General features: G+C 42.5%; 1 protein-coding gene across 4 annotated transcripts; it reads left to right on the plus strand.

The window, feature by feature from the left end:
* The first annotated feature begins 442 nt into the window (after positions 1-442).
* ZBTB18 (zinc finger and BTB domain containing 18) lies at positions 443-8,985 on the plus strand. Of its 4 annotated transcripts, none has more exons than XM_072948610.1 (3): positions 838-2,934; positions 5,282-5,969; positions 6,082-8,985. In XM_072948610.1, the coding sequence occupies exons 1-3, from the start codon at positions 2,922-2,924 to the stop codon at positions 6,089-6,091; spliced, it is 711 nt and encodes a 236-aa protein (XP_072804711.1). In that variant the 5' UTR covers positions 838-2,921; the 3' UTR covers positions 6,092-8,985. The 4 variants fall into 4 exon arrangements, with proteins under 4 accessions (XP_072804710.1, XP_072804711.1, XP_072804712.1 ...); XM_072948611.1 differs by having other exon boundaries at positions 839-2,934; positions 5,282-6,655; positions 6,688-8,985; XM_072948609.1 differs by lacking the exon at positions 838-2,934 and adding an exon at positions 443-536 and having other exon boundaries at positions 5,282-8,985.
* Positions 8,986-12,383: the final 3,398 nt, after the last annotated feature.

Consider the following 12,383-nt stretch of genomic DNA (forward strand, 5'->3'; position numbering starts at 1 on the left):
CGCCCTCCTATTGGAGGAGACTGTGTGCTGGGGGCGGGCGGGGAGCCCGGTCCGGCCGCTTTCGGTCAATCGCAGCAGCCCAGCGCCGGGAGGGAGGGAGGCAGGGGGGGAACATCTGGCCGGCGCCGCCGCGTGCGTGCGTGGTGCGTCCCCCGCCCCTCCCCCCCGGCCACCCCCCTCCCCCCCCCGCCCCCCGGCCCGGGCTCCGCGCTCGCTCCTTGCTCGCTCGCTCCCTCGCTGTGTCTGGCAGGCTGCGGCCGCCGCTGGGCTGCTGCCATGGGGAGCCGTTGAGAGTGGGGCCTCTTCGCTCCGCCGCGCTCCTCCGGCTGCCAGCGGGGGTGGGCGGGCGGGAGGGAGGGAGGGGGCAGGGGGAGCGGGCGACGGTGCCGGGTTTGGGGGGCGGGGGGGCCGGGAGGGAGGGAGGGGGGCCCGCGGAGGAGGAAGCCCACCAAGTCCGGCGGCGGCAGCGGCGGCGGCCGGGAGGCGGAGGACGCGGCGGTGGCGGCGGCGGGGACGCGGTGACTTAGGGCCGCTCCGTGTGAGTCCCGGCGCCGGCCCCCGGCCCCGACCCGGCGCCCCCTCCGCGCCCGGGCCCTGGCGAGTGGGGCGCGGGCTGTGCGGCCCCGGCCGGCGGGGCAGTGCGGGCGGGCGGGCGGCCGGGCCCCGCGAGTGGAGTTAGTTTGTGCGGGTGGAGCTGGGGGCGGCGGGGGGCGCCGCAGCGGCGGGGGCCGGGCCGCCGCAGCTGCGGGTCGGGCGGGGTGCGGCCGGTGCAGCTGCGGCGCAGGGCGCGCTCCGGCCGGTGCAGCTGCGGCGGCGCCTCACGGGGCGGGGGGCGCGGGGCGGGGGCTTGGGAGCGGTGCAGCTGCAAGGCGCCGGGACGGCCGCGGCTCCGGGGACCCGTGCAGCTGCGGCGGCGCCCGGGGGGAGGCCCCTCCCCGGCCGGGGCAGTTGCCGGGGGCTCGCGCAGTGGCGGCAGGGAAGCGGTGGCAGCCACCCTCCCCCGGCTTCTTACGACTTTTCTTTTGTTGTTGCCGTGACCCGGGTCTGTTTTCTTGTCTGTTGTTTAAGGTGTTTTCCTGCTGCACCGGCTCTACGCCCTCCACCTCCTTCCCTGTGGTTTAACCTTCCTCTTTCCCCTGTGTCTTTTGCACAGCCAACTACGTAAAGATTTGCATTTCTTCCCCCCTCCCGGCTCCGCACCCCCGCCCCCACCTCCTTGAAAAACAAAACCTAACCTCACAAAACCTCTCCGGACCCGCGGCTACGAGGCGCAGAGGGGTTGATTTGTGGAGTGGGAGTCGCTGGCCCATTGCGGTGCTCGGGACTCATTAAACTGTCACTCGCCCCCCACCCCACTGGGTAAATGGGGTGATTAATGTCTGGTATATTGGAATGGGGCGAGGGCATTTGTGCAGAATAGGCGGTGTGACTGAGAAGGAATTTTATTTCCAAAGAGTGCCTCCTGAAATAGGCGTTCATAATTACACCATTTATCGCGAAGTTAGAGAAAGTTGGGCTTGTGACTTTGGGAAGGCAAGAAGCAGAGGATAGAAACCTTGGTCTTTGTTATTCTTTCTTGGATTCTTTGCCACTCTTTCTTGGATTCTTTGCCATGGTTTTCTAATGAGAACGGAGTGGTTATCACCAGGACTGCAATACTTGCGCCTCAGGCCCCAGCACCTTTTCTGCTCCTCACCCTCCCCAGAGTCTGTGGAGACGCCTTTGACATTCACAGATGTCGCAGCCCCTTGCAGGGCACTGGTCAGGCCAGCCGGGGTTACGTTACAATTTCACCAGCCATTCGAAGAAAACCCCCAATCTCGCTAAAAAAAGCTCCCCAGCTTACTAGCCCTGGCTACCCTCACCCCTTGCCCCTTTCTCCCTGAAAGGTTTTCTTGTGATCATGAACATTACAGAGTGACCCAAGAAAAAGATTGCTATGGGACACAGATCAAGGGGAAGACAAAGTTCTGCTCTTTCTGAGCAGAAAGTCAGATCAGATAGACAGATAGGCAGATACAGCTTTCATTTTAAGTGGCAGTAGCAGGTTGTGTCAGTTTATTAATTTGTCTCGTTGAACTGAAGTACTTTCCAGGATTTCAGAAAGTGCAGTTTCGGCTTGTTGATACTGAGAGTTGAAATTTGCATCAACTGGCAGTATGAGAAATTTTACTGAGAAGGTAGTTGTAGATAAGTAGTTATGTAAGAGTGAAATCATAAGGTGAACCAGGTTGAAGTAGTAGTTCTGAATAGTTTTCCAACATTCTGAGACACGTATGCCATTATCTCAGCAGAAAAGAAAAAATGAAAGTGCCGTAAAAATGTTAAAATGGGACTGGAGATGTCAAATGGGTGGGTTTAAAAATATCCCTATACGGCCTTTGAAACTAAACGTTGGAGTTGAATAAAAGTGAATCTGGATTTCCTGACTAGCACCGTGGCTTGAGTGTGCTGTCAGTATGTAAGCCAGTCCACCAACTTAAGACAGAAGTGTTGCTATTCCATAAATACAGTAGAACTCCATATGCTGAGTTTTTCAATTTCTTCTGTTAGAAAGTTTGGGGAAAAAAAGGAGACTTTGAAGTATTTTGTTTATACTAACAGAAGAGAAAAGTTCTCCTAAGAAAAAGCTGGTGGCAGGAGTGTAGAGGAGTAGCATATGGCATTAAAAGGAGCACAGCTGGAGGTAGCATTTCCATCTGAACATGATGTCAGAGCAGCTGACAGCCTGCCATCCCTCAGCCTTTTATTCTAACACACAGACAGGGAGTTAGTGTGTGCGGATCTGTGGTGGAGAAGGTATCTCATTCCTCTCTAACATCATCTCCACTTTGCATCTGTCTCTCTTAGTCTGCTTTTTTTCCACCGATGTAACAGACCTGGAGCCAGCAAGACTCAGAGGAAAGGACTTAATCAGGTTTATGTGTCCTAAAGGTAGGAGTAGCAAGAGATTAGATTGAGCATATTTCTGTTTTGGTGTTTTGTTTATTGAATTTTAAAAAATCACATTACTTTTCTAACCCAGTTGAGGAATAAAATATGAAATCGAGTACTCAGCGAACATCTTATTGGAGTTGAAAGTCTTGGGCTTGTTTAGTTTTAATTTTTAGCCCTTTTGCTTGAGTGGGTAAATACCTTTAATACACAAAAATATTTCAAGTTTTGAAATGTTAAGAAAGGCTTTGAAATATTGCTTTTTGAGATCACTTTGGATTAAAATGCTTTTTTGTTGTTGTTCACTGCTATTTAGATTCCTTTTGCTTTTGGTGCGGGGGGGTGGGGTGGGGGGAGAAATAGTAAACTGTTTGGAATCCAGCATCCAAACTTATATGAGAAGATTATTCTCATTAAGAAGCTAGATTGTGTAATTAATTCCACTGTGAAACTTTATTCTTCAAAACATTCAGCAGCACTACTGAAACATACAGCTGTAGTGCTTTTGAAACCGAAGGTTTTTTAAAAAGAAAAAAAAAAAAAAACTTTTGTCCCCTGGAGAATAGTTTGACGAGTTTCCTCATTTCTCTTTCAAATATATATTTAAGAGATCTTTTATTTCAGCGTAACGATAATTATTTGCAGGAGTTTTTGTGTTAGCGACTAATTTAGAACTTGTAGATTTGAGCTGCCTGAATTGGCCAGACAGCTGTAATCGCACTCCTCTATTCTTAATCTCTTTATCTGGGCAGCAGCTGCCATATGGCCACAGTCAGCTGGATCAGATGTTTATAAGCTTCCTTCTTCGTCCCTCTCTGTCCTCTCAGCCTCCTAATTTGATCACGGCTACCTTGTGAGCTGCCCTCCAATCTTTATTTTTAGCCCTCTCAAGGATTAGGATTGATGTTAGCTGTGGGGCACTTAAAGTGATTGTATTGTAAATCTTGGTTTATTCTAGCTGTGGCATCTTGCAGAATGTATTGGGTTAGGATGAAAGTTTTAGTCCATCTTGGGCAAAGTGTAGAAGAAGCAGGGAAGTAATTTTTAAATATTAAATTAATCCGTAACCATTCCCCAAATGCACTTTTTGAGATGTATGGTGTGGAATCTTGCTTCTGGCCATAGGAAAGGGGAAGTCGGGTGTTCTTTATTTTTAAGGAGTTTTATTTTGCCCCTTTGTATGTCTGCGTCTCTCCTCTGCCTCCATTTCACCCTCCTTCACCAGAAAACAAGGGCAACAATGCATATTTGAAAGAATAGAAGCTAGTTGGAAAACAAAATATATCAAGTTATGTTGAAACAAAGTATTTTCTGTTGACTGAGGTAAGGCAGAGTCAAAAAAAATAGTTTCTCTTTTTCTAGCAAGGCTTTTTTTTGGGGGGGGGGATGTCGAACTTGTAAAGCTTTTGAGTTTCATTTGAACGTAATATGCCTTTATTTAAGTTTGCATTAATTTTAATATGGAACTCATTTTGCTTTGCACCAGATCAAAGTTTAGGTGAGAATTTTCAGAGTTAAATAAAGCCCTTCTGGTTCCTAATAGCCTAGATGTACAGATTTTACAAAGAAATATAACCATTTTTTTCTCCATTAAAAAAATTTTTTGGATTTGTTCATAGTAAAGATGATCTTTTCCATCTGTTGGTGTAGTTCCTTCTGATCTCGTACATGTGTGCTCTACCTGCAAATCTTAAGGCATTAACATCTGTTTTTATACACAGGGCTTTTGTTGTTGTAACACTCTGACTTTAAAAGTAAGTTGTTTGCTAATTTCTGGACTAATTATGTGATTTCATTTTTTTTCTTGATTCAGCCAAATGTGTGTGTTTAAATTGTGCTTCCTAAGTGCAGTCGAGTATCAAAATAAAATAAAAAAAAGGATGATTGAACAAGTTTTCTGAACCTTCCAGAATGTGTTTGGGACTTTTCTTTGTTCATTATATGTGTCGTTCCCTTTGAAATTAAAGCTATTTTGTAGGTTTTGTAGGACATAATTTGATGAGTAGAGTTAATTAAATTTCCTCTGAAAGAGACCTAAATTCGTCTTCTCAGTAAGAGACTGTACTGAAATTAAGGCTTTAAAAACTTGACTAAAGTTAAAGGAAGGTGGAGATGCATCACAGACTGTTTGGCTGGGGTAAGAAGTTTCAAAAGTGTGCATTTTTCTTCTTGCGTTTAGGTTTTCTGTGTGTGATTTGGTAGTGCTTGGGTCATAAGCCTGATTAAAATTCAGGGACGTGTACCTCAACAGCCCAAGCTGATTTTTGTTTTTTTTTCTTAAATGGGGACTAGAGCATTGAAAAGTTGTTCCTGACCAGGCTCTCATGAGAAATTTCTCTCATTCCAGGTTATGAAGACAGTATGGAGTTTCCAGACCATAGTAGACATTTGCTGCAGTGTCTGAGCGAGCAGAGACATCAGGGTTTTCTTTGTGACTGCACTGTTCTGGTGGGAGATGCCCAGTTCCGAGCGCACCGAGCTGTACTGGCTTCATGCAGCATGTATTTCCACCTCTTTTACAAGGACCAGCTGGACAAAAGAGACATTGTTCATCTGAACAGCGACATTGTTACAGCCCCAGCCTTCGCTCTCCTGCTTGAATTCATGTATGAAGGGAAACTCCAGTTCAAAGACTTGCCCATTGAAGACGTGCTAGCAGCTGCCAGTTATCTCCACATGTATGACATTGTCAAAGTCTGCAAAAAGAAGCTGAAAGAGAAAGCCACCACGGAGGCAGACAGCACCAAAAAGGAAGAAGATGCTTCAAGTTGTTCGGACAAAGTCGAGAGTCTCTCCGATGGCAGCAGCCACATGGCAGGCGATTTGCCCAGTGATGAAGATGAAGGGGAAGATGAAAAATTGAACATCCTGCCCAGCAAAAGGGACTTGGCGGCCGAGCCTGGGAACATGTGGATGCGATTGCCCTCGGACTCAGCAGGCATCCCCCAGGCTGGCGGAGAGGCAGAGCCACACGCCACAGCAGCTGGAAAAACAGTAGCCAGCCCCTGCAGCTCAACAGAGTCTTTGTCCCAGAGGTCTGTCACCTCCGTGAGGGATTCAGCAGATGTTGACTGTGTGCTGGACCTGTCTGTCAAGTCCAGCCTTTCAGGAGTTGAAAATCTGAACAGCTCTTATTTCTCTTCACAGGACGTGCTGAGAAGCAACCTGGTGCAGGTGAAGGTGGAGAAAGAGGCTTCCTGTGATGAGAGTGATGTTGGCACTAATGACTATGACATGGAACATAGCACTGTGAAAGAGAGTGTGAGCACTAATAACAGGGTACAGTATGAGCCGGCCCATCTGGCTCCTCTGAGGGAGGACTCGGTCTTGAGGGAGCTGGAGCGGGAGGACAAAGCCAGCGACGATGAGATGATGACCCCCGAGAGCGAGCGGGTCCCGGTGGAGGGCGGCATGGAGAGCAGCCTGCTGCCCTACGTCTCCAACATCCTGAGCCCGGCCGGCCAGATCTTCATGTGCCCCCTGTGCAACAAGGTCTTCCCCAGCCCGCACATCCTGCAGATCCACCTGAGCACGCACTTCCGCGAGCAGGACGGCCTGCGCAGCAAGCCGGCCGCCGACGTCAACGTGCCCACCTGCTCGCTGTGCGGGAAGACGTTCTCCTGCATGTACACCCTCAAGCGCCACGAGAGGACTCACTCGGGCGAGAAGCCCTACACGTGCACGCAGTGCGGCAAGAGCTTCCAGTACTCGCACAACCTGAGCCGCCACGCCGTGGTGCACACGCGCGAGAAGCCGCACGCCTGCAAGTGGTGCGAGCGCAGGTTCACGCAGTCCGGGGACCTGTACCGGCACATCCGCAAGTTCCACTGTGAGTTGGTGAACTCCTTGTCGGTCAAAAGCGAGGCGCTGAGCCTGCCCGCTGTCAGAGACTGGACCTTAGAAGATAGCTCTCAAGAACTCTGGAAATAATTTTATATATATATATATATATATAAATAATATATATATACCTATATATAAATAGATCTCTATATAGTTGTGGTACGGTCTAAAAGCAGTCTTGTTTCCTGGAACTGAAAGGTTGGGATATTAACTTGTTTTTTGCACTTTAGAATAGCATGAGAATCTCACTAATTTAGCATTCGGATAAAAGAAACTTTAGAGCAAGTCAGAGAATAGAGAGGTGTTTTTCTTTCGAGGGGGTAGGGGAAGTAAGCCAGTAAGAACCTTTGAAACAAATGGTCCTATCACAAAATGCTCTCATAGGGCTTAATTTTGTCAGCACTGCGATGTCTTTTGAGCTCTTTTTTTTTTTTCCACTTTCTTTTCTTTTTTTTTTTTTTTAAAGTAGAAACTCCCTCCAGTTTTATGAGCCTCTTTATATGTCTCAAATTGCATGAATCTTTTCTGGCTGTTGGAAACCTGAATGCTTTTAGACCCAAATGGAAAATTTCTGAAATGCTGGATTATCTATTTTTAAACAAGCAGTTGACTTAAAACTTTCTGTGGCAACTTCTGGTTTTCTGACGGTTCCCAATGAGAGAAATTCTGAAAGTACACTGGGATCACTGGGACGCTGTCTTTGTGAAGGTTTGCTTGGGATGAAAAAGGATATTGCAGCTTCAGCAGTGTTGAACTGTGTGTTGAAAAATGTGAATTACTGTTATTGTATACTGTAACTGATTACATGGGCTGGGGGGGGTGTCAAAGGACTTGACAGGTTGTGTTGATGCTCTTAGTTGAGTCTTGAAAAGTAAATATTAACGCTACAGAAATGCATGAGTTTCAATATATTTTTTGTCTTTGTTTGCATTGTATAACTTTAACGAGTGAGTTTAAAATTATTTAATTTCCTTAGAAAAATAGCACCATTTGGAAAAAAACCCTGGTGTTATGAAGAACGTTAATGCACTGTTTTTATTTTTATTTTATATAATTTAAATTGACTTTCCCACTGTCTTTAAGTTGAAACTGTTAAGCTGAATAAAAACTTAAGCTGCAAATTGATAACTTCGCTATATAACAAGGAAAATATAAATGTTTACAAACGGCTTAAAGATTTGCATGTGCAGTGTGCATTTATAACAGAACTCCTAATTGCACAAAACCCAGGCCAGCTCAAACTTTAGGTGTACACATTTACCCAGTTGAGCGTTTTTAGAGTAACTACTGCACAAATTGACAATAGGTCATTCTCTTTTTTTTTTTTGCTCCTCTTTTCTTTTTCTCCTCTTCTTCCTTTCCCTTCCTCCCTCCCTCCCTTCCCCTCCCCACCCCCATCCCCCCTCCCTCAACTCATGAAAAGATTCTATGGACTGAAAAAGCCCCAGGCTGAAAGGACTGGACTGCCTTGATTGACATGGGGAAGGGGGTTAGTAGACTATGTGTATCACGGCAGCAGAGGCTGCAGCCCAACGTGTGGTTTTAATGACCAGCACCCAGGGCAAAAGCATTTTGCACAGTGTTTGTTTTCCTGTCTTGCACTTACAAATAAGGTCTATGGGAGTAGCATGGAAAACGTTTGCTGTTTTTCCCTTTTTTTTTTTTTTTGATTGCTTTTGTTTAAAATTTGATCGCCTTAACTACTGTAAACATAGCCTATTTTTGTGCTTAAGATACTGAATGGAAAACTCCATTGTGTGTTGCTGGACTGTTTTGGAAATATTTGGTCAAATGTGTGTTAATTTGGCTGTAATGGCATTTAAAGCAAACAAACAAAAAAAAAAGCTGTGAAAATGGCCTTGGAGCATTATCTTTAGTTACTTGAAGAGTTTCTAGTTTTTTTAAAATACAATTTATGTTAAAATAATTTTTATTAATTTAGAGAAGACAATCAATGTCTGTGAGAAAACGGACTTTCTTTGGGATTTTCTTTTTTGTGGTCATTGTGAGTGATTGCTTTTTCCTTTTATTAGTTCCACATTCTTCCTTTGTTCTAAAACTTAGACTGACATCTAGCTTTGACAATCATAGTATGTTTTATTTTCCTGAGGGGGGAATAACTTATAATGCTGTTTAGTTTTGTACTATTGGTGTGTTGGTGAATTTTTAAACTGTGTGCTAACTGCAATAAATTATATGAACTGAGAATTTCTGGTGTGGTTTTTTTTTTTTTAATTGTGATTATGTACTACATAGGTCCTAAATGTGTATCATACATGGCATCTTTATTTTTAATATCAGTTCTATTCAGAGCTTATAGATTATTAGAGTGCCTTAAATCACTCAAATGGAAGTGTACAAACATTTTGCTTCTAGTCATTTAAGAAGATACTAAATGCACATTTAAAAAAATGTGACCCATTTGCTATAGTCTGCATCAAGAACATTAAGGTAATTCCCTAGAAATTTGTAAATCCATGAAACTTCAAGTGGGCAGCAGAGAGTTTTCATAGTTCGCCATACAACTACTAATCCATTCACCATAAGTCATTTTCATGAGTAATTTTATCCTAAGTTGATTGGTCAAATCTATTCTTCTGTGTTCTGTCTAAATGGAAAATTGAAGGAGACCGGATGTCTTAATTTGGAAAACTGCTTGGCTAATGACTGGAATTCTAGGCAATCGAATTAGCAGGCATTCGATTGTTCAAGATTAGCTGTTACACATCCTTTTTGTTGCAAGGAGAACTCGAAAGTTCTCAGGTTTTAATTCTTAAGTTTTGACTTAAAATTGTAAGTACATGCAATCATTAGAAAAATTGTTTCCTAATTTTTGTGATCATCCCAACTTCATGCTTGACTTGGGAGTATCAGGGTGAGAACACTGCTGGCTGACCTATAGGATTGTTAGAACACTCACGTGCCGATCGGTCCTGTAGAGGAATTGTTGCATGTGGTCCTAAGTGTGAGCAGGGCCATCTCAGACCTGAGAGAGTTTTTGTAAATCCTGAAATCTATAACTTCCAGCCTTAAAGTTACCTGTGGAAATTCTGTTTTACACGATTATTGTCAAAATTAAATACATTTTTATTAAATGACCTATAGTAAGGTTATAGAAGTGAGATACAAGGTCTGGAGCTTGAAAATGTACCAATTGTTAAGTTCCCTGATAGCTTTGGATGGGAATCCCAAAAGATTTTATCATAAAGCACCATCAGTAATTTACAATTTGGGATCCTACATTTCTCTTTTTTTGTTGAAACGGGATTTCTGTTACATGCAACTCACTTGGTTTTAACCAATCAAACATTCTTTCACATGAAAGGGGAATGTACATTTGAGCTCCACAAAAAAAATTTCTTGGGCAGTTATAAGCAGATAAATGATGGGGGGTGGGAGGGAATCTGTTTTCAGTTCACAGTATCTTAAAGCTTTCTGAGGATGTTGAGAGTTACAATGTAGTTCCACTGACTAACATCTAATGTTAAATGAGGAGCGTTGACTTAAACTCAACTAGATACATTTATAAAACCAGTATTTTGACATGAAATTAGGAAGAAATAATGTCTTAAAATATTCCTTGCAAAACTGGAAGTTATACAAATCACCATATTTGGTCAGTGAAGGAATCAGTTGTTTATTCATTACATTTTAAAAAAAAAGGAAATTAATTTTTCATGTAATCATGTTGGAAACCATTCAAATTGATCTCCCCTTTGACATCTGACTGATACATATTTTAAATATGTGGTTTCATTTATTCTTGAAAACATCTGTTTCTTTTAGCTAATCAATTATGCCCTACATTAATGTGGGCCCAGAATTGTGTGCAAGGTGTACCCTAGGGAATATCCAAGAAATACACAGTGTTAAGGATACTGGTTTTGGATTTCCTTTCTAGTTACTTATGCTATCAGATTAATAGGTGAATCAGGTAGTTTTTCTTTAACAGACTGGTCACAATGATCTACAAACAGGTTATTGTAAGGTTAGGAAAAAGTGAACACTATATTAAAACTATATAACAGCTCACATTAAAATGTTTGAAATATTCATTATCCAGGTAAACAAAAGTTTTGAACTGTTATCAAAGAAAGCAATTGCCTTTTAACCCAAGAAGCAATATTACTTAAAAAATCTTGAATCTCCTAAGTTTTATCAATAAAACACAAAATATATAAAACTTGACTTTAAAAATTCCATTGTACCAGATACGTTTTTAAAAATCTTAAGATCTCAAAATTTCCTGGACTGTATTGACTACAGTTTATTCTTACAAAGTTTAAAAACATTCTTTGGTTTCTAATATAATGAAGGAAACTTTTCCATGCATCTGGATAGGAAACTCAGATAATTCTAGTTTTAATTTGTAGACATTGATCTAAATTTTCGTTATAATCGTTCCAATGTTTAAAATTGCTGATAAGGCACAATGAGTTGAGTAAATGTGAATTTTGAATTCCAGGACAGAAGAGCTCAATCCTTTTCTTTAAAGTCATTTGCCATTAAACTGCTAGAGATAATACCATTTTAAAATCTACAGCAATCACTTTATTTTTTAAAAAACAAATAGCTTTTAGGAGTTTTATTTTGGCTATCCTCCAAGTTTATCACACTGACAGGAATTTGTCCCTTACATTATAAAAATCTTCCACCTTTGGCTTGCAGGAAGATGGCAAAGTATCTTTGTATGTGATCCTTTGATCCAAAATGTAGAACCACTTATCTCTTGACTTCATCACTGTAATTACACAAAAAGAAACATTTTATGTTACTAGCCTTACCCACCCCTTCTTAGATTTTCTTAGTATTATAAAAGGAGAGCTAAAGCAGTCAGATCATGCTGATGACACCGGAGGTTTTTAGGAATATTAATTCATTCACAGAGACATTTTAGAAATTAAACTTTAAGTATTTTGAAAACTGATTTCTTAAAAATCTTTATTAATTAATTTTTGTAATTTATTGTGACAGCAACTGAATTCCAAATTTAAAACGTTGTAACAAGGAGGCAAGAGATCATAGAAATGAAATGGTAACTTGAAAAGTTTTTCTTTGGAGCCCAATTACCTTGTAATTATCTGTTTACACTAAATAATTTGTTGAATTAATTATCCAGATAATTCAGATTCATAGAACAGCTTTTTCCTAAAATATTCAAGCACTTGAAAGAATTCAGATTTTTGGTTTTTTTGAGGGAAATGAATTACCCAGTTAACTTTCCTGATTCCATTCTAACATTTACTAGTTTTCTGTTAATCACGATCCCTAGATTTCTGTGAACATGGTACTTTCCTTTGAGTGAAGGGTAGTTTGCAAAACAATTCTTTCAAAACTGAAATTGCTCTTGAATTTTCAAGCACTTGCCCCCTTTTGCTAATTGTCTTCAGGAATGGGTTTGCCGTTGAGCTCACAATTTGCTATAGGAAGCAATTCTCTCTAGTTCGTTTGGCAGGAGAGGAGTGAAAACCCAATTTGGCTTTAAAATGTAGCACATTAGTCAGTAACAGTTTCAGTGAGGATATTTAGAGTGGCTTTGAGAGGCCGTGTGACACAGATAGAGAGTCCATTCACAGAAATGACTTATTTACAGTTTGTTATAATCT

This window comes from Vicugna pacos, chromosome 23, assembly GCF_048564905.1.
Source record: "Vicugna pacos chromosome 23, VicPac4, whole genome shotgun sequence".
NCBI lineage: Eukaryota > Metazoa > Chordata > Mammalia > Artiodactyla > Camelidae > Vicugna > Vicugna pacos.